We start from the raw sequence: 21,991 nt of genomic DNA on the forward strand, positions 1-21,991 counted from the left end.
ACCAGATTCGCAGTCACGTGGTCATCAAAAGGTTAGTCAGTGTGACACCAATCAATATTATTCCATAATTAATCCCATTTATTATTGCTTTCGTTTTTATCGCGCTGCTCTCTGCATTAAATATTTTTTATTATTTTTATTTTTGTTTTAACTTGTTAACCTCATTATTAAAATGACTGCTGAACAAATTAAAGCGTTAAAAACTAAGCGCGGTAATGCCAAGCGATCGTTAACGACATATGAAAACTTTCTAAAGAAATTTGATCCGTCGAAAGATTTTCCAATCCTTGAGAAGCGGTATAAAGAAATTGAGACGGTTCGGAAATTATTTGAAGAATATCAACTTGAATTAGAGGCACTTCTTGAGGAGTCTGAAGAATTAACCGCATATCGCACCGAATTCGAAAATCTATATTATGAAACTTACGCAATCGCGACGAACCTTCTTTCAGAACAACGCAAGCGAGACACTTCTTTGGTTTCGTCTCCAACAACCTCGAGTCCTTCTGCAACCTCCAGCTCGTCACTCTCGGTATCTCAAGGCGTTGTATCGTCAATTGCAGCTCAGCTTGTTAATACCGTTCCTATCCCTTCTGTAACTATCTCTCCTTCGAATCAATCGGCTGTGTTATCAACTCCCACACCGGTTAATAACAATTTTACCGCACCTCATGCATTTAACCATCCTATGAGTATGTTACCTGCTTTACCGACCATCACTCTACCTACCTTTAGCGGGTCCTTTGACACTTGGTTGGGATTTTATGATCTGTTTAACTCGTTGGTCAACGAGGATCACAATATTCCACCTATACGAAAATTAATCTACCTAAAGGGTTGCTTAACTGGCGAAGCGGCCAACGTAATATCTTGTCTTGAAACGTCATCTCAAAACTACGAGGTAGCGTGGGGCTTACTAAAAGAACGGTACGATGACAGAAGATTTATACGGGACAGTTACATAAAATCTTTGCTGGATACTCCTCCAATCTCAAAGGAGTCTTCTATCCGATCATTTCTTGATCACATACAACGGCATCTGCGTGTCTTAAATCAGCTTGGTGAGCCCACCGATTATTGGGACTCATTATTGATCGTGCTATTCGTAAGCAAACTTAACAATTTTATGCGGGAGCGATGGGAGGAATTCAGTTGTGGCGTAAGTAAACCCACAATGAAGCAGATGCTTACCTTTTTAACAAAGCGCGCTCAACTTGAAGGTTCTAGGGCTCAAGCACCTGCGCCTCCTCCAAATAATTCTAGGCAAGCACCGTCAAACGGACGAGCTCAATCGCGTTCTCAGCAATCGTTCGCAGCTTCTACCTCTCAAAATCGCTGTCTCTATTGTCAAGGTGGCGATCATTATATCTATTCGTGTAAGGGCTTCGCAGCTTTATCACCGTTTGCTCGCTATGAAGCGGCAAAAGGGTCTAATTTATGCACTAATTGTCTTCGTAAGGGTCATCACTCTTCACAGTGCCCTTCAGGAAAGTGTCAAGCGTGTGGTTATAGACATCATACTCTACTTCACTTCGATAAATCAAAACCTGAAATGCCGCCTTTGAATGCATCTGCGACGGCCTTCGATATGCCTAAATCGACTATAAATATGCACGCTCAGGTCTCATCTGAAGCGTTGCTAGCTACAGCTATTGTGGACCTTGTAAATAAGCAAGGAAAAATCAGGCCATGCCGAGTATTCCTGGATGCAGGATCTCAGGCGCACTTTATCACAGAAAAGGCTGCTAAGTTCTTAAATCTGGATAAAAAGGCGGTAAACATCTCAGTAACTGGGGTGGACAACACCTCTACAAGTGTCAAACACTCTGCTCACGCCACTTTAAAATCACGTCATAGCAAATTTCAAAAAATTGTTGAATTTTTAATTGTTCCCCAGATCAGCCAGTCAATGCCATCCATTGCCATTAATGTAACTCAGCTCGAAATACCTAAAAATATATCCCTCGCGGACCCAGAGTTCTATAAGCCGTCTGAGGTCGATGCTCTGATCGGAGTGAAGCTCTTTTATAAGCTCCTTAGTGTGGGACAAATTTCCCTCAAAAATCATCCCGACGCTGTTCTGCGTAAAACGCTGCTTGGGTGGATAGTTGCTGGGGAAATAAACAGCAATTTGAGCGTTTCCAACGTGTCGTGTCATCTTAATTTAAACTCACCATCGTCTGATATCTCTTTAACCCGATTTTGGGAGGTGGAAGAAATTCCGTCTGTTGCAATCTTATCTTTGGAAGAAAAGGCTTGTGAAGAGCACTATAAGCTTCATACCACTCGGACTGTAGAGGGTCGGTATGTAGTTCGCTTGCCGTTCAACAGCAAAAGGAGCAGACTAGGCGATTCATATTCGTCAGCCTTAAAAAGATTTTTTGCGCTAGAAAGGCGTTTCCAACGAGACCATGCAATCAAGCATGATTACCTCGAATTTTTGCGGGAGTATAAAGAGTTGGGTCACATGTCGGTGTCCGATGACTTATGTGAAGATCATTTAGGGTTCTATCTCCCTCATCATGCTGTCCTAAAGGACGACAGCATCACCACCAAGATCCGTGTAGTCTTTGACGGTTCTGCGAAAACATCTACGGGAATTTCCTTGAATGACACTTTAATGGTTGGTCCACAACTTCAGGATAGTTTATTTACAATACTCACTCGTTGGCGATCTCACCCTTACGTGCTCACTGCCGACGTAGAGAAGATGTACAGGCAAATCCTCGTACACCCCGAGGATGCAATCTACCAAAAAATTCTGTATCGCGAAACCTCTCAAGAGCCCATTAAGACCTGTTTGCTGAGCACAGTCACCTATGGCACTGCTTGTGCGTCTCACTTATCAGTGCGCACCCTTCATCAACTTGCTTACGATGAAGGTCCTGCATACCCTCTGGCTGTCATCGCTCTGCTGAGGGACTTCTACGTCGACGATTTGTTTACCGGCGCTAAAACTCTCGCAGAAGCAGAGTGCATACGTGACGAATTAATTAATTTATTGAAAAGGGGCAAATTCCGTCTTCGCAAATGGGCCTCCAACGAGCCTGCCCTTATCCAAAATTTACCTCAGGCCTCAGAGGGAACCCACATGTCCCTGGATCCTGACGCTACCATCAAAACTCTCGGTATACGGTGGAGTCCTCGGGACGACACACTCTTCTACACTATTAGCGCGCCTGCTTCCGAGGCCACTACCAAGCGTGCAATTTTATCACAAATTGCGAAACTATTTGATCCACTAGGCCTCCTTGGCCCTATAATTGTCTATGCTAAGATAATAATGCAGCTTTTGTGGAAGGCTGGACTGGCCTGGGATGAATCAATCCCGATCTCAATTCACTCACTATGGGCCCAAATTCGGGCCCAGTTGTCTATGATTGAAGAGCTGCGTTTCAAGCGCAGCGTTGCTTTCTCGGGAGCAGTCGATGTCCAATTGCATGGATTTTGTGACGCAAGCGAGCGAGCATACGGAGCATGTATCTACATCCGCTCTATCGATGAGGCTGGGCATGTTCGTACTCATCTGGTTTGTTCAAAATCACGAGTTGCCCCAGTGTCATCACTATCATTACCTCGATTAGAGCTCTGCGCTGCGTTATTGCTTTCCAGACTCTATGACGTAGCTATTAAAACCCTATTGTTGGATATTAAGGACGTTTACTTATGGTCTGACTCGACTATCACACTTCATTGGATAAATACCCCTCCTCATCTACTAAAAACCTTCGTTGCCAATCGAGTGGCGGAGATTCAGAGGCTTTCTCATCGTTACCATTGGCGCCACGTGTCTTCTCAAGACAATCCCGCGGACTCTATTTCGCGTGGCCAAACTCCGGCTGAGTTCGTGGCCAACAGCATCTGGCAGACTGGCCCAAGTTGGCTGCAGTGCGAGCCTAGCACTTGGCCCAAGGGAGCTCTCCCTTCAATCGACATTCCAGAAATGAAGCCTATAATTCCCGATCGCGTGCTTTGTATGAAAATAGAGTGCGGACTCAATGATCTGCTCGAAAAATACCACTCTAGCCATAAATTAAAACGGGTAGTGGCTTACGTAATGCGTTTTGTTTACAACGCTCGCCATAAAAATCATCGCAGATTTGATCGATTAAGTTTACAGGAGCTACAACAAGCTCATGATCTCATAATAAGGATTACTCAGCACTCCGCCTTTCTGAAAGAAATAAAGCAACTAAAAAACAATGAAGTTATCTCCGACAATAGTAAATTAATTCCGTTAAATCCCTATCTTGACGAGCAAGATCTCCTAAGAGTAGGAGGAAGGCTGGCTCGTTCCTCGCTAACTAAGGAGCAGCAACACCCCCTGCTCTTACCAGCTCGTCATTATATAACGCGTCTTATCATAACCGAAGAGCACGTGCGGCTGAAGCATGCTGGCACTCAAGCCACCCTATACTCGGTGCGTCAAACGTATTGGCCCTTAGACGGTCGCAACATTACGCGAAAAATTATCTATCGTTGCATTACCTGCTTTCGAGCGAAACCGCGTGCCGCTGATCACGTCATGGGAATCCTGCCTGAACCCCGTGTCACCCCTTCCCGTCCATTCCTCCGTGTTGGAGTCGACTACTGCGGTCCTCTATACATAAAGGAAAAACGCTTTCGCAATCGTAGCCGATTGAAGGTTTATGTCGCAATTTACGTATGCATGTCAACCAAAGCAGTTCACTTAGAACTAGTAAGTGATCTCACCACCGAGGCCTTTATTGGCAGCCTCCGAAGATTGTTTTCAAGGCGTGGAAAATCTCTCGAGATATACTCGGATAACGCCACGAATTTCGTCGGGGCAAACCGTGAGCTTAATGAACTGCAAACATTGTTTAATTCGGAGGAGCATAAGAACTCCGTCCTAAGTTTTCTTACGTCCGAAAGGATAACTTGGCATTTTATTCCCCCTCGTGCCCCCCACTTCGGTGGGCTCTGGGAGGCCGCCGTAAAATCTTTTAAGCATCATCTGATTCGTACAGTTGGTGATACGCTGTTAACATTTGAACAGCTCGAGACGTGCGTTATAGAAATAGAAGCAATTTTAAATTCCCGCCCTATTTCTCCTATGTCCTCTGATCCAAATGACCTGCTCTCCCTTACCGCTGGTCATTTCCTAGTTGGTGGCCCTCTGACAAGCTTTCCTCAGGACGACCTCACCGACACACCATCTAATCGCCTATCAGCTTGGCAACATGCTCAGCAGCTGAAGCAACATTTTTGGAAGCGCTGGCACAAGGAATACCTACACCAGCTCATAACCCTGAGCGGGCACCTCGACAAATCGAACGGTCTACAGGTTGGTTCACTGGTGCTTATTGTGGAAGAAAATCTTCCTCCACTTCAATGGGCGCTAGGGCGCATTACCGCAGTACATCCCGGAGCAGACGGCATCATCAGGGTGGTTACCGTGAAGACTTCCACCGGCGAATACAAACGCTGCACCAAACGCGTGTGCCCATTGCCCCTTGACTAGTTGCGACTTCACCAACATTTATTTTGAACGCAGATCCGTTCAAGGCGGGCGGCATGTTCCGTCGCAGAATAATAGTCTTATATTAGTTTATTATTTTACGTATATTTAACGAATTTAATTTACGCCTTGTAATATTTTGTATTTTTAGTTTAAAAATATTTGTCCCTGGAATTTAGGAATTACCCATCTTTTTTTTTTATCTTCAATTTTATTTTATTGTTATATTAGCTTCATTTATTTTACCGTATTTTAAACATCTGTTTAGGATTTAGTTGAAAACTTATTTTATGTCTAAATATTTTTTGCTCAAGTAAACGGCCAAACATCGGCTCTATTGTTTAGGGATTAAGTTTAAAATTTAAAAATGTAAAACACTTCTAGTCCCGTGTTTACGACTCCTTTGCTCCTTATCCTTAAATTATTTAAGCCCTATCATAAATCAGTCCGGACATCTGTTCCTAATTGCACTCGTCTACTTTCCAAAATAGTCCAGTCACCATTTTTGTTTTCTGTATCTCACTCTCTCGGCTCGTCCTCTTTCACTTTCGTTTTGCCCCCCTTCTACTCCGCCATACTCCCACGACGATACGACCCTTCCCCATTTTCTCTGGCCCTTCTAATGCCCTCCGCGCTCCAATCACAACCCTTAGTTTTCCACTTTCCTTCTAACACGCCCCTTTTTCCCCCAATCTTAGTTCTTTAAGTTTAACGCTAAGATATTTTTGTAAAATGTAAAACACCATTATTGTACTCGATACTTTGAAGAGATCAGCATTGCGCTCGGTCTAATAAATCCACAACAATATTTATTTAGCAAAATTGCTTGTTAAATACTTATTTCCTAACAAAATTACTTGTTAAGATTGGTTTTAAGTTAATTGTTTAAATTATTATTTAACAAAATTAATTGTTAAAATTTATTCTCGCGGCAAACTAGTCGCGAGACATTTCAGCTAAAGTCCTTAGTAAAAATGAAACGAGGCACTGAATTGAGGCTAGCGTCGCTAGAATCAATGCTAACGGTAGATGACAGACGAGGCGGCCCTCGTTTATTTTTAATAGGGGTATGCGTATTATCTATGAGATACGAGTAGTTTAACATTAGACAGTATAATAATTGTAAGCTTAATATAGTATAAATCCTTTTTACTGTAGAATGTTCTACTGATTGTATCTTATAAACAGTGCACTTTAGCGATATCACCCTGTTTAGAAAATCTCATAGATTCTCATACATTCCCATAGAGATTTTATGAGAATGAATGAGTTCTATGAGAAGTGCTATATGGTTAAGTATAGGGCCTTATACATACAGCTATAAGAATCTCTCGGATTTTTTTAGCAGGGAAGTATAATAAACAATTCTGTAGAGGACGAAATTTTCTAAAAGATGGGTGCTATGCATCTTTTTCGTACGATGAGCCGTTTTTTTTTTCACTATTAACAAAATTATATGAAACAAGTAAAAAATAGACTTTCGGAGCAGATAGAATCGACATAGATCGAGTTAGAGCAATTTGTTTTATAGTTTTCAAATTCAACAAATTCTCTGCAAATTAAAACTGGTTTCAAAACGATAGCTTAAAATCTGGCTAAGTTATAGCAATTTAAAAAGTATATTATTCAATTAACATACTTTTTAAATGGAAAAATTTGATACTCGAGAGAAAGTACTTTACATTAAATTGAAGAGCTGAAATTTTCAGGGAATTTTTTTCTCAATATAAACAACAAAATTTTCTTGTATCGGCTAGAAAAAAAAAATTTCGTTTCAAACGAAGCGGATTCAATTAGAAAATAATGATTTATCTATCGATTATTTTCCGATTGAATCCGATTAAATCCGATAGAAAATTTTCAATCAGTTTTAATCAGATTCAATCAGAAAATAATAATTCATTTATCGAATATTTTCTGATTAAATTCGACAGACAATTTTCAATCAGTTTCAATTGGATTCAATCGGAAAATAACAATTCAGATAGTATTGATAATTATTAATATTTGGGCAGATATGAATTTCATTTATCATTAATTCAGCAATTTTTAAAATATCCGAGTATAGAATTTTATCTGTCTTTCCAATTTAATCTATTTTATAAAAAGTTAAAACAAGCATTTTTCAGGATTATATAAAAACTTTTTTTAAAAAACTGTATTGATTGAGTTTAAAACTATTACGAAAATAAAAGGAAACATCAATAAAAAATTATATATATATTAAGATAGTTAAAAAAAAAAAATTTTTTTTTTTTTGGTATCCCAAAATTGACAGTTTACCTAAAAATAAAAATTTCGGTACCAATCCAAGCTCTTAATAATAATACTACAGTTTGCGTCAATTAATTTTTCTATTTTCTATTTAAATAACACGGGAAAAAAACTCTTTATTTTTTAGAATTTTCTAACTTACAAGCCAATCAACGAATTATTATGCACGATAGATATTTTTGTAGGATATTGAATGCTCTACAACAAAAGTCTCATCATTTTTTGATAAATCTAACTGTTCAAAAGTTGTTTGAGCTTAAAGTCAAATTTATAGAAAATTTTGAGATTTTCTTACTTTTCCGGCGAAACTATCAGTTTTATCAGAAAATCTCATAGAAACTTTTTTGTAGGTAATTTCATTTCTCAAAAATTATTATGAATAAAGTTTTTTAAAATTTCGCTTTTTTTTTCTAGTTATTTTCATTTCTATGTCAAGCTCTTAAAAAATAGTTTTCTGATTGATTTTTTATAAATTCTAAAATAAATTTTTTGTATTTTAACTTATACTTTTTTAATAAATTTTTTTCGTGGGGGTCTTTAACGCAAGGATTTTCGTATGCTCCAACTAATAGAAAAAAAAGTTGCTTGAACCAAGAGAAAAATTTCTTAGGAGAAAAGATATATGTAGAGGAGAGGAAATTCACCAGTCCTAGGTAATAGCATTGGGAGTAGTTCGGTGCTCGCCACTAGATAGCGCCTACGACTTGTGAAGTGTCCCTGGTAAGAAACGTAGTTCAGACGTATTGTATTCCAGACTTGGAAGCAATTCTGACACGAGCACTCCTCTGTTCTTTGACAGAGTGACAAGTGCCATTTTTGGTGGTAATATAGTATATCCTATATTACTTCATGACATGAAATCTGATTGTTAATATAGATTCAACGTAGATTTTAATATATTTGATTTTTTAATTTTTTACCATTTAATAATATATAAAATTATTTTTTCCCGGGAATCGATAATTTTTGATTAATTTACAATCGAAACCTTCCAGAAATATCTGATTAAATCCGATTGAAACTAATTACATGTCAATCAGAAATTTCCGATTGACTTTTAATCAGTTTCAATCGGATTCAATCGGAAATTTCCGAATGATTCCGATTAAAACTGATTAAAAGTCAATCGGAAATTTCTGATTAACTTTCAATCAGAATCATTCGGAAGTTTCCGATTGAATCCGATTGAAACTGATTGAATGTCAATCAGAAATTTCCGATTAAATCTGATAGGACGTTTTCAATCAGTTTCAATCGGAGTTTTTAATCAGGGTTGCACAATTTTTCAGGTGTTTCCGGTCGTGGGACCTCCGTAGCTACTATTTTTTTTCGATTATTGAAAATTGAAAAATTTTTTTTTCGCTATTAATTATTATCTGTACCGATTTTTGGTACTGTACATTTGTTTATCTTACATGTTAGAAATTGATTTCGATATTTTTTTGTTCTTCGTAGGGATTTAAAAGCAGTAAGCAAAAGTTAATGCTATTTATAAGCGGTTATAATAAACATTTTGATTTATTGAGAAGCAACTATTTCGAAGCAAACGAAACATTAGATTTGTTATGTAATTCAGCTAAGACCATTACAGGAGCTCGAAAATATCATATAATTATTCGAAGAAGCAATGAAACTGTATTCCAAACGTTTTTAATTATTTCCGTGTTCTTTTAAAAATTTTACATTAACGATTGCTTTATGAACTAGAGTAGTCCTTAGTTAATATAGCTCCGTTGCTTTATCGAATAATTATATAATATTTTAGAGCTTCTGTAATGGTCTTGACTGAATTGTATAGCAAATCTAATGTTTCTTTTGCTTCAAAATAGTTGCTTCTCAATAAATCAAGACATTTATTATAACCGCTCATAAATAGCATTAATTTTTGCTTACTGCTTTTAAACCTTTACCAAGAATAAAAAAATATTTAAATCAATTTCTAATATGTAAGAAAAACAAGTGCACAGTGTGAAAAATCGGCACGGGAAATAATTTATAGCGAAAAAAAAATTTTTTTCATTTCCAATAATCGAAAAAAAATAGTAATCATGGAGGTCCCATGACTGGAACCACCTGAAAAGTTGTGGAATAAATAGTAGTTTGTTGACACAAATTTTCAGGAAAATCAAAATATGCATGATTTTCAGAAAACGACTTTAAAGTTTTAAAATTCAAAAATATCACAGAAAAATTTTCTAAAAAATTATTTGTATTTTTTTTCTAAAAGTACATGAAATAACGAAACTTTTTTATTCTTTAAGTTTTTTTATTTAAAATATTTTTCAAAAAGTTATAAGCAAAAAACCATGAAAAGAGTGGTTTTTTTGAAAATTTCATATCTTTTGAACCAATGATAAAAAAAATCTCAAAATTTAGGAGGATGAATTTTTTGATGAGTACTAAAAAATATAAAGAAATGACGGAAATTAAAAATTAAAATTCTTAAAACCGTCCGATTTGGTGTGGAATGCCTCAAATGTAGTGTTGCTGTACGAGGCCATCTTTCTGAAAATAGTTCCAAATGATTCTTAAATCCGACAGAGATATTAAAAGAAGTAACTATTGCACCTCAGTGTACTGCTTTTTTTGAAATTGAAGATGAGTGTCCTGGAAATATGGGATGTATTATTCTTGGCCAATGTTATTCATCATTCACAAATAATATTTTTAATGTATGTAGGAACAAGCGAGTGATGATTTTAACAATACACCAGCAATCTATAGCAATTTTACCACGATGTAATCGTTATTATGTATTTGATTGTAAAGGTTGAGATGAAAATGGTACCGTTTGTGATAACTGTGACGCAAAATTATTTTATTTTAAAGACTCTAGTTCTCTTATTAATTGGCTGCTGGATATTTTTTATATGCGTCCTAATTCGTCTGGTCCAAAAACTGATAGCTCATACTCATTTCATGTATTACGAGTTACACAATTTAAAGTAAATAAGAAGAGGTTTAAAATGTATTCTCTGCTGAATCAAGATATTCTTTACCGTCTTTTTACATCACTTTTATCAATATTAACAGTTTTCAATACTCGCTCGCGGTCCTGGAATCACTGTAAAGTCACAGTGAAATCAGAGTGAGATTATAGTTAAAATATTGTGAGACCATGATGAAATTACAGTGAAATCACCGTGATTTTGTGCCACTCGGTCATTGTAGTTTTATGGCTTTCTCACAGTGATTCGATAGTGGTTTCACAGTGATCTTATTATATTATCACCGTCGATCCATAGTTACCTCGCAGTGGTATTGCAGTGATTTTAGTGTGGTACCACAGCCAATTCACAGTGAATCCACAGTGAATTTCCAGTAAACTTACAGTAAATTCACAATGAATATACAGTAAACTTACAGTGAATATATATTGAATTCACAGTGAATTTCCCATGAACTTACAGTAAATTTACTGTGAATTTACTGTAAGTTTACTGGAAATTCACTGTGGAAAAAAAATACAAAAAAATTATTAAAACCTACCACCATTTTTTTTTTCAAATAAAAAAAAAACAAAAATTTTCAATGACTACCATTTTTTATTCTTTTTGTCATTCTATAATATCAAACTTTGAAGCTTTTTAGAAATTTTTTCCATTAAACTTATTTCTCAAAACACATCTTGAAAACTTTTAAGTGTTCAGAGAACTTTGAAATAAAAAAAAAAAGAATACAAACAAAAATTAAAAATGGCCATCATGACACAAATATTCAGTTTATTTAAAAAAAATACATAAAAAAGTTGAAGAATGTTTGAACAACTATTTTTTTGCTATTCTAAAATCACGATAAAACTATAAGCAAATCATCATAAATTTTCTGTGGAATCATGGTGAAATCACCATTAATTTACTGTGAAATCACCATTCATTTATTATAGAATCATGGGAAAATCACCATTAATTTACTGCGAAATCATGGTGAAAACACTATTGATTTACTGTGAAATTACCATTACTTTACTGTGAAATCATGGTGAAATCACCATTACTTTACTGTAAAATCATTGTGAAATCAGCATTAATTTACTGTGAAATCATGATGAAATCACCATAAATTTACTGTAAACTCGCAGTAAAATCACAGTGAAATCACTAGTAAATCACAATGACAAAATGGCACAAAATCACTATGAATTCACTATGAAATCACCGTATATACACCGTCAAATTACGGTGAAAGTGAATTCACTGTGATTTCACTGTGATTTCACAGTGATTCCAAGTCCGCGAGGGCTAAGAAAATTAATGAAAATCACAGTGTTATACAATTACCATCAACTACCACTATTACCTATATCCTCCGATACTTGCAACTGAGAGCAATACTACGAAATGAACACTCTCTTTCAAAAATCCTCATAATAAAGTTAGACCGTCAATTAAAAAAAAATTTTACACAATTTCAAGGCAAATTGACGCAATCAAATATGATAGAAATAACTTATAAACCTTATAGTATTGTTCGAAGTACAATTAGTCAAGATAATGAAAAGTTTATAAACTCTAAGGGAAGGCAATGCACAACCATGGCAACATCAGCTACCGTGATAACAGCTTTCATTCCATTGAATAAGTGGTCTACAGAGACGATTGACTTTATTCTGAATATTGGTGATATGCTGTATAATAAAAGCATAGCAGCACGTCTTGATCCTCCTTTGCCTGGCGGGCCGATTGATCAATATTCTCTAGATGCTCATAAACTCCAAACCGAAATTCGCATTGCTCCTTCCTTTAATTGTGATTTTGTCATAAAAGAAGTTTTTTATGGAAAATTTGATGCTGTGTTAGATCCTTAGTGGTTACCATTACGAGAATAGCTTGAAATATTTAAAAATCGGAATACAAGTACTATTTTAACGAGTAATAACAAATCAATTTCTATCATTGCTCAAGAAGGTCTCTATTATGTTTTTAATTCACATCAACGGAGTGTAAGAGGGCTTATAACTAATTTAAATGGAAAAGCATGTGTCTGCTGTTATAATGAACTGGAAGACGTAGGGTAAGAGTACCAGTACTCAGCCCCAAACCAGTAGCCAGCCACCTCATTATATCCATATATATTTTGAGCCAATGTTAAAGTATAGGCCCGGCTGGCTACTAGTGCTCTTACCCTATATCAAATTATTCAAAAAAAAAATAGAAAAGGAAAAAAAATTTCGGCCAAATTGAAAGGCGTCGGAGTCAAAAGTGGTCGATTTAGCGTGGAATGCTCCAGATACACATGTGTATATATAAACTTATCATTCCGAAGTATTGCGAAATTTCCATTTCAAAGTCAAAGGAGGAATAAGCTAAATGTAAACTGAATCGATTTTCTGATACCTCACGGTATCTGCTGATCCACTTTCTCCGCCGACAGTTGAAAATCGAACGGCTACAGGAGTTTTTTTCCCAATTTTAGAAAATACTTTAGCTGTTGTATACTGTGTAATGTCATGAGTGACCTCAAAATAACCGAAAGCACCTATAAAAAAAAAAAACAATCATTTAGAAAAAGCATTAAACCAGATAATAAATAATATTAAAAATGAGAGATTTTTATTATTTTTTTACCAGCTCCTTTAGCGTGAACTACTCTTTCTGGAATTCTTTCTCTATCAAAATGCGACATTTCATCTAAGTACACAAAATCTTGGAGGAGTAATGGCCCCCTTGGCCCCACCGTAAGACTTGCTGTTTTATTAGCAATAGGAGCTCCATTTCCAGTTAATAAAACAGGTGGCTTGTCCTAAAAAAATGGCAATCATATAAGTCAAGACATACATGGAGTAAAATTTATATGGTAACAATCACAATATACTATGAGAACGGTTTCCATATTGTATGGTTACAGGTTTTTTTTGAAGCATCAATTGTAGGAATGTCAACGATACAAAATTGGTAACCATTTCTATCTGTATTGGTTCTAGTTTTACATAATATTGGAACTGTTCCTATTAAATGATGGTAACAATTCATACGACATTATAGTAATTGTTCTTACGCTACTATAGTAATCATTTCCGTACTACGACGGTTAACGTTACCATATATTGTTGTAATGATTACCATAATATTATGGTAATGATAACCCTATACTCTCCCGGGTAAAAAAAAATTATCTGTACAAAATGGCCCAATATCATTATTACATATAATTACTTATATTTACATTTTACACTGTTTCCAGGAATTAAAAAAAAATTAAAGAGACTTTTTGCGTTTTAAAATGCATCTATTTCATAGTGCATTCCTAAAAAACGGTATGATTATATATACTTGTATGTAATTAAATGTAATTATATACAATCACATGTAATTTTATATAACTTTTTTTATGCGAAAAATTTTATACACTCATTCTATAGGCGATTATCTTGGTCAAGTTTGCAGATAAGCTAAATCGGTCGATTAGTTTAAAAGTTATGGCTGTTTATCATTTTTACGATTTTTCGAAAAAAGCAGTTTTTATTCCCTGTTAAAGTTCAGATAACTTCAATACTAATAGTCATCGACAATTTCTGTAAGAAGTATCTAAAAGCTTGCTTAGTAGGTTTTAATTTTTGACCTTAAGCTTTATGTTCTGACTATTTCTCACTGACTATTTCTAATTTGATAGTCTTGAAAGTTTGGATAGAATTAAAAAAATTTAGAAAAAATGGTTTTCATTTCGGATAACTTATGTATTTCCCATCATAATTTAATGCCGTCAGTTATATTTCGTTGTGAAAAAAATAATCAGTGAACTTTACAAATATTTGATATTTTTAAATTCTTTATATATATATATATATATATATATATATATATATATATATTGTAACGGGTTTTTCACCACCGGGGATCTACGGGAGTGAAGTCCGAGTACACTTACTATTTGACAACCTTGGTCGGAACTTTTCAAGTTGGGCGCCAGGTGATTTTATAATCACCAAATAAATAATTATCAAAAAAAAAATGTCGGCTCAGGGTGGCGGATCGGGGAAAGGTCAGGCAGTTAAGATTACGATAAAATAAGTGATCAGAATTAAACAAATTAGTCGTATATTCAATAGACAAAATAACTGATCGGTTTCACACAAATTGTCGGTTACACAAACATAACAAATGCCGTTGTCGGCTTGACTGGATATAAACCAAAGTACAACAAAACGTAGTTGATCGGAAACAGTCAGTTTTGCTCAAAAAAAAATAACAGCCAGTTGTCGAAAGAAAAAAAAAACTCGTCGTTTATTTCACCAACACACTCGGCCTAGTTCTTAACGGAATACTCGACCGGTGACGTCAGAGTATTTTACATGGCAAGACTCGGCTGCCGCAATGAATGAGAAGGAGATAATCCGTAATTCTCGGAATTGCTCGATTGAAATAAAATAAAATATAAAATAATATTTTATTTCGGTAACGCGTAATTTCACTATCCTACAGTTGTCACGGAGAATTAATTAATAATTATTACACGACCACGGTTCACTAGTTCACTTACAAATCGGTTGCACACTTTGTTCAGGTTTCGCACCGAGGCTTCGGCTTGTTCCCAGTCGTCGGGCTATCGCTCACTCGGAATTTCGGTGTCGGTCACTTTAATTAATCTTTGATCAATAATCGGCTTGTTTAAAACTCGGAATCGAAATTGGTCGGTTGGTCGGAGTCGAATTGTCCAAATACAAAAACGCGGCCGTTCAGTACGAAGTCTATCCCCGATCTCCCGTTTCAATTCATGCGGTGGATCGATGGCTCAGTTAAAGTCGAAATTTTTTTTTCTAGATGTCACTAGAATTTGCTCATCCGGTAACTATTGATTATTTCCAATAAATTCAAACCACGAGTCGATGTCGAATTTTCCATCATGTTACAATATATATATATATATATATATATATATATATATATATATATATATATATATATATATATATACATATGTCGAATGGTCAGCAGGTAGTTGAGGGGTACTCTTAGTATCGTCATTATTATCACCATTATTTGTGGACATTTTTATTTAAAGAACGAAATATCAGATAAACAACAAAATAACTATCGTCACACACAAAATTACTCTCGAGGAGATTTCACAAATGATTAGAGTATTACGAATAACTCAAGTATTACAATATGTTATAAACTAAGATTAACGTTACACAATATTAAATATTCACTAAAGGCTAAATATTACAATAACTACACTCAAATAACTATATGGATTATAATACACAAGTAGTAAAACAGTATTCACTAATTTAATATACAATTCAATCGTAGAGTTAACAAAATAGGCACGACAGTAAAATGAGACTTGAGAACGAATACACGGTCAGCAGGATACGAGATACTCTCGACTCAAGCTCAAACCGAAGTGTGTATCCAATTGCACTCTGAACTCTTACTCTTCAAAAACTACTGTCTTTACCTGAAAGACCCAAAACGAACTCCGTCATTCTATATTGCACTATTTTACTATCCTCTGACCATGGCTACGTTTGGTGAGCAGATGCCACTCCACGTCTAAGCCTACCGTCATAAAAATATTTTACAACAAGCTTAAAAAAATTTTCCAATCCGATTAAGTTGTAAAATATTATTGTTAAATATTGTTGCTTAAATAAAATATAAACTAAAATATATTTGAGACTTTCCAAAGTCTCAGGGAAAACCCAATTATACTTTTATCTCCGATATATATATATATATATATATATATATATATATATATATATGTATATATATATATATATATATATATATATATATATATATATATATATGTATATATATATATATATATATATATATATATATATATATATATATATATATGCATGTAGCGACCACGTCACTACTTACATCATTTGATATTCATAATTTCGGATAAGTCTGTCAATCATCGACCGTCATCGATTGCCGAATATTTTCCCCCACGCGGATACGATATTCGGTAGTAACAGTACACAGTACAGTACACGCGTACAACTAGAGATATACACGGCAACTAGCTAACATGTATCTAATGCGACTAGCATTATTTCGTATCATGTAATTAATTAAATAAAACTAATTATTTGTTATTTTGGTAACACTAATAATTGGAGTTAGATAATTTATTTATCGTAATGATTAAGTTCCAAGAACCTCATCCCAGTCACTATATTGGTGACTGCCCGACGTGATTCTCAAGAGGACGCCATTTTGTGCACACATTCCACGTGGCAAATAGCACGTTGAGTGTAAAACATCGCGTCTCCGCTGATTGCTGATCGCGACATAATAATTCCGCAAGTTCTTTGCAACAGTGAAGTGTGTGAATTAAGTGTTGTGCAAGCCTTTTATCACGGCTGGTGCATTGCGGGGCATTTTGGACATATGCCGCACTGGTTTATAATTTAAGGTATACCATCGGGGTGCGAATTAAATTGTGGTAAAAGTGATCAGTGAATTCCTCTGTAAAATACAGTGAGTAAAATTATTGTGCGCATTCAATTTTCGCCCAGTGATAATTTTCGTGCGACTCGAAGCGTCTCGAACATTCCATTAAAAACCGTAAGATGGACGGTGGAGTAAAAGGTCCTTCATGATATAATGTAATTTAAATAGTTATTATACTAGAAATTACATTTATCATTAGAAAATTGTTATTATTAGTAAAATAATAATAATAATAATAATAATAATAATAATAATAATAATAATAATAATAATAATGATAATAATAATAATAATAATGAATATTAAAAACCGTAACATGGACGGGGGAGTAAAAGGTCCTTCATGGTATAATGTAATTTAAATAGTTATTATACTAAAAATTACATTTATAATTAGAAAATTGTTATTACTAGTAAAATAATAATAATAACCATAATAATAATAATAATGATAATAATAATAATAATAATAAATGTTTTTTTAAACAGTGAGTCAGCTTCGACGGACACTAATCCGCTTACAGTGGTATTATTATTATTAAATTTAGTGTTAGTTTTATTGTGTTAACGTTTCTCATACGTTCACTATGTCTGATCCAAAGAATTCAGACGACAAGAAAGACGATGTCTTTGTGGATGCCAAGCCAGTGATTATCAACTCTCTCAAGGCACCTCACTTCAACCCGAAGCGAGTGAGTTTATGGTTCGCGCAGCTCGAAGCTCAGTTTGCGATCCACGGCGTAGCAACTGAGAAAGAGAAATTCCACCACGCGGTTTCTCTTATCGACACAGAGTATGCATGTGAGGTTGAGACCCTCATCATCAACCCACCAACTACGACGCCATACGCTGAGTTGAAAGCCACGCTCATCGCATGTTTCTCAAAGTCTGAAGAAGCCAAACTATGTCAGCTTGTAGATGGCGAAGCGATCGGTGACCGATCACCTTCGCAGTTCCTCCGCCATCTTAAATCGCTCGCGCTGACTATCGATGACACAGTCCTGAAGGCAAGATGGCTGGCAAACTTGCCTAAGAAGATGCAAGAGCTTCTAGCCATTTCTTCAATCAAGGCTACCATCGATGAGTTAGCCAAGATAGCCGACAAGCTACATGAGATGTTTCCAATGACTCACACCGCTGCCGTAGCTTCATCATCATCTTCGCAGGAGACAATGGCACTGCAGAAACAAGTAAGCGAACTATCTCGTCAGGTAGCAGCACTGACGATAGCGTTCAACCAAAACCGCAGTAGATCTCCCGCTCGAAAACAAAGCAATCATTCCCGAAGCAAATCAAAGCCGCGCAAGCTTGATAAAACAAGCATCTGCTATTATCACACCAAGTTTGGTAAAACCGCGTACAAATGTACGCCAGGCTCCAAACTCTCGGAAAATGTAAACGAGAGTCACTAATGGTGGAAAGCGACTCTCTCTCATCTTCAAACCGCCTCTTCGTTGTCGATCTAACCACGAATACTCAATATCTCGTGGATTCTGGTACAGATCTCTCTGTTTATCCATACGGGCGGATGAAATGCAGGTCTACACCAGTAGGATACCAACTACATGCAGCAAACGGCTCGCTGATTGAAACATACGAGTGTATCACACTGTCATTAAACCTCGGTTTACATCGAGAATTCACGTGGAGATTCATCATCGCTGACGTCACGAAACCAATCATTGGTGCCGATTTTCTAAGTCATTTTAACTTTTTAATCGACCTCAAGCTAAACAATTACGTGACGGCTCCACCGGTCTCCAAACACGCGTAGATTCAATACGCTCGGATGCAAAGCGCATCAAATTAATTGAAGGTGATACAGTTTACCATAAACTGTTATCAAACTACCCGGCTATAACTCGACCTCAAGGAATAACTTCAACAAAGAAGCATTCCACAGTGCACCACATCAAGATGACATCAGGACCGCCAGTATCGTGCAAAGCGCGACGTCTTGCGCCGAATAAATTAAAGATCGCACAAGAAGAATTTCGCAAGATGGTTCAACTAGGTATTGCACGTCCATAGACCAGTCCTTGGGCATCTCCACTTCATCTTGTACTCAAGAAATCTGGAAATTGGCGACCATATGGCAACTATCGACCACTCAATGCGCGCACGATACGCAATAACTACCTGGTTAGACGACTCGACGATTTTACCGCAACGCTGCATGGTAAAAAGATTTTTTCAGTGCTAGATTGGCCGAACGACGACGGAACTTGGGTAATTTTCTCGGAGGCATCAAACACTGCCATTGGTGCAATTCTATAACAACTAGTTGACGGAGAATGGCAACCACTTGTTTTCTTCAGCAGAAAACTACAGCCATCTATTTAAAAATTATCGACGTACGATCGTGACCTTCACGCCATCTATGAAGCTGTCAGACACTTCCGTCATATTTTTGAAGGCAAGCAAGTTGCGATTTACACCGATCATAAGCCGTTGCTCTTTGCTTTTCAGCAACGTACTGAACGAACATCACCGTGGCAATTTCGTCACCTAGACTTTATTGGCCAATTTACAAGTGATTTTAGACACATTTCTGGACATGAAAACATCGTTGCAGACACGCTATCATGCGTTGAAGCCATTTCGACGCCGATTACCACGCACGAACTGCTAAACGTTCAGAAGAACGATCCTGAATTACGAAATGTTCGTGGCAACGCAGCAACGTCACTACAGTGGCAACAAATTGTCTTCAACGACCATTCGGCCGTCGTTTATTGTGATGTTTCATCAGGTAAACCACGTCCATACGTTTCCGGTCAACTTCGAAAGAAAGTTTTCGACGCGCTGCACTCTCTGGCACACCCTGGCACCAGAGCATCTCAGAAACTGGTGAGCAAACGTTACGTTTGGCCATCAATCCAGAAAGATTGTCGAGAATGGGCCAAAGCTTGCATAAATTGTCAACGAAACAAGATCCATCGTCACGTGTCTTCACCTCTCGCTCGTTTTAAATTGCCAACGCAACGTTTTTAGCATATCCACATCGATTTGGTCTCTTTACCAGTATCTCGCGGCTACAACAAGTGCCTAATGATCGTCGATAGATTTACCCGGTTTCTAGAAGCCATGGCACTTAAAAATGGAGACGCAGATACTGTCGCACTCACGCTGTTTAGAGAGTAGATCTCAAAATACGATGTACCAGCCAGAATGTCCGACCAAGGAAGACAATTCAGATCATCGCTGTTACAATCTCTGAACAAATTATTTGGCATAACACATTTGGTTACGACGACGCTTGGTATGACGCGCTACCAGTCGGCTTACTTGGTCTACGAGCTGCCTGGAAAGAGGACATACAAGCTACCTCAGCTGAGCTTGTATGCGGTGAACCGATTCGTCTAGCAGGTGAACTGCTTGTTTCGTCAAATAAACACGCAAATGAGGAAAGCGTTTTACGTGATTTGAAATCATATTTTAATAACTTGAAACCGGCCGAAACCTCGCGTCATGGACAGCGTTCTGTTTTCTGTTTCAGACCTCAACACTTGTTCCCACGTACTGGTGCAAGATGGACAAATTGAACCATCATTCTCAGCTCGGTATGAGGGTCCATATGAAGTCGTCGCGCGACACGATAAATACTTTATCGTCAACTACAAACGCACAAACACTGCGATTTCTATTGACAGACTGAAACCTGTCTACTTCGTGGCCGACGACACATAAAATTATTTTTTTTTTTATAATTTAAACTCGTTTAGATTTATTTTTTTTTTATTATTTATTGTTTTCTCTCTAGCTAGTACTCTCTTCACAACGTAGCAAACATGCTCAAATTATTTTTTTTTTTATTATTTTTGTTTTGCATTGTAAATATTTCATATTATTTTTCATTTGTAAATAAGCATCATATTTTTTTTTTTAAGAGAAGAAGTACTGTAGCGACCACGTCACCACTTATTTTATTTGATACTCATAATTTCAGATAAGTCCATCAATCATCGACCGTCATCGATCGCCGAATATTTTCCCCCGTGCGGATACGATATTCGGTAGCAACAGTACACACAAGTACACAGTACAGTACTCACGAACAATTAGAGACATGCACGGCAACTAGCTAACACGTATCTAATGCGACCAGCATTATTTTGTATCATATAATTAATTAAATAAAATTAATTATTTATTATTTTGTTATGACTAATAATTGGAGTCACATAATTTATTTATCGAAGTGACTAAGTTCCTATAAACCACATCCCAGTCACTACATATATATATATATATATATATATATATATATATATATATATATATATATATATATATATGTATATATATATATATATATATTGTGACGTTATTTCTCGTATGGGGGTCAAATCAAAGTGAACGTCACAAGCACCAACTGATTTTATTGTAGTTACAGGCATGGTAACTCAAGACTTAGAATTTAGCATACAGGTATTACAGGATTTGGATACAGACTTTTGATTTAAGTTATAGTTTAAGAATTAAATATGGAGTAACGTTTAGCTACAGCTATGGGTTTTGTTAAGAGAAAATCAAAGTAAAGAATTAGAATCAGAATTATGGGAATTTAATATGGAATAAGGGTTGAGTTTAAAGTTTGAGATAATGATAAAGTTTGAGTTTTAGTTTACAGTTTTGGAATTTTGAGTATGTAGAGAAGTCAGTGTTACCGTGGAGTGGGACTTCAATTAGTCACCCGGTATCATCTGATGATAGAACCTAGTTCTATCCCTATGAGACTTCTTGATAGATTACAGAGGTCTAGCTGAAATGCTAACGCTCCAGTCTAAAGGAATCTGATGGATGCAGATTGGGATCAGTTT

At 36.2% G+C, this 21,991-nt stretch overlaps 1 protein-coding gene across 1 annotated transcript in view; it reads right to left on the reverse strand.

Moving 5' to 3' along the window:
* Nucleotides 1–21,991, reverse strand: part of LOC103576291 (catalase) — a 109,017-nt gene that overhangs the window by 36,913 nt on the left and 50,113 nt on the right. Inside the window, exons 2-3 of the mRNA XM_014439764.2 lie at nucleotides 13,321–13,495; nucleotides 13,090–13,231 (exon numbers count right to left, since the gene is read on the reverse strand). Coding sequence (XP_014295250.1) covers nucleotides 13,090–13,231; nucleotides 13,321–13,495 — 317 coding nt within the window. The remainder of the gene's footprint in view (nucleotides 1–13,089; nucleotides 13,232–13,320; nucleotides 13,496–21,991) is intronic.

The sequence above is a fragment of the Microplitis demolitor genome, chromosome 1 (assembly GCF_026212275.2).
Source record: "Microplitis demolitor isolate Queensland-Clemson2020A chromosome 1, iyMicDemo2.1a, whole genome shotgun sequence".
Lineage (NCBI taxonomy): Eukaryota > Metazoa > Arthropoda > Insecta > Hymenoptera > Braconidae > Microplitis > Microplitis demolitor.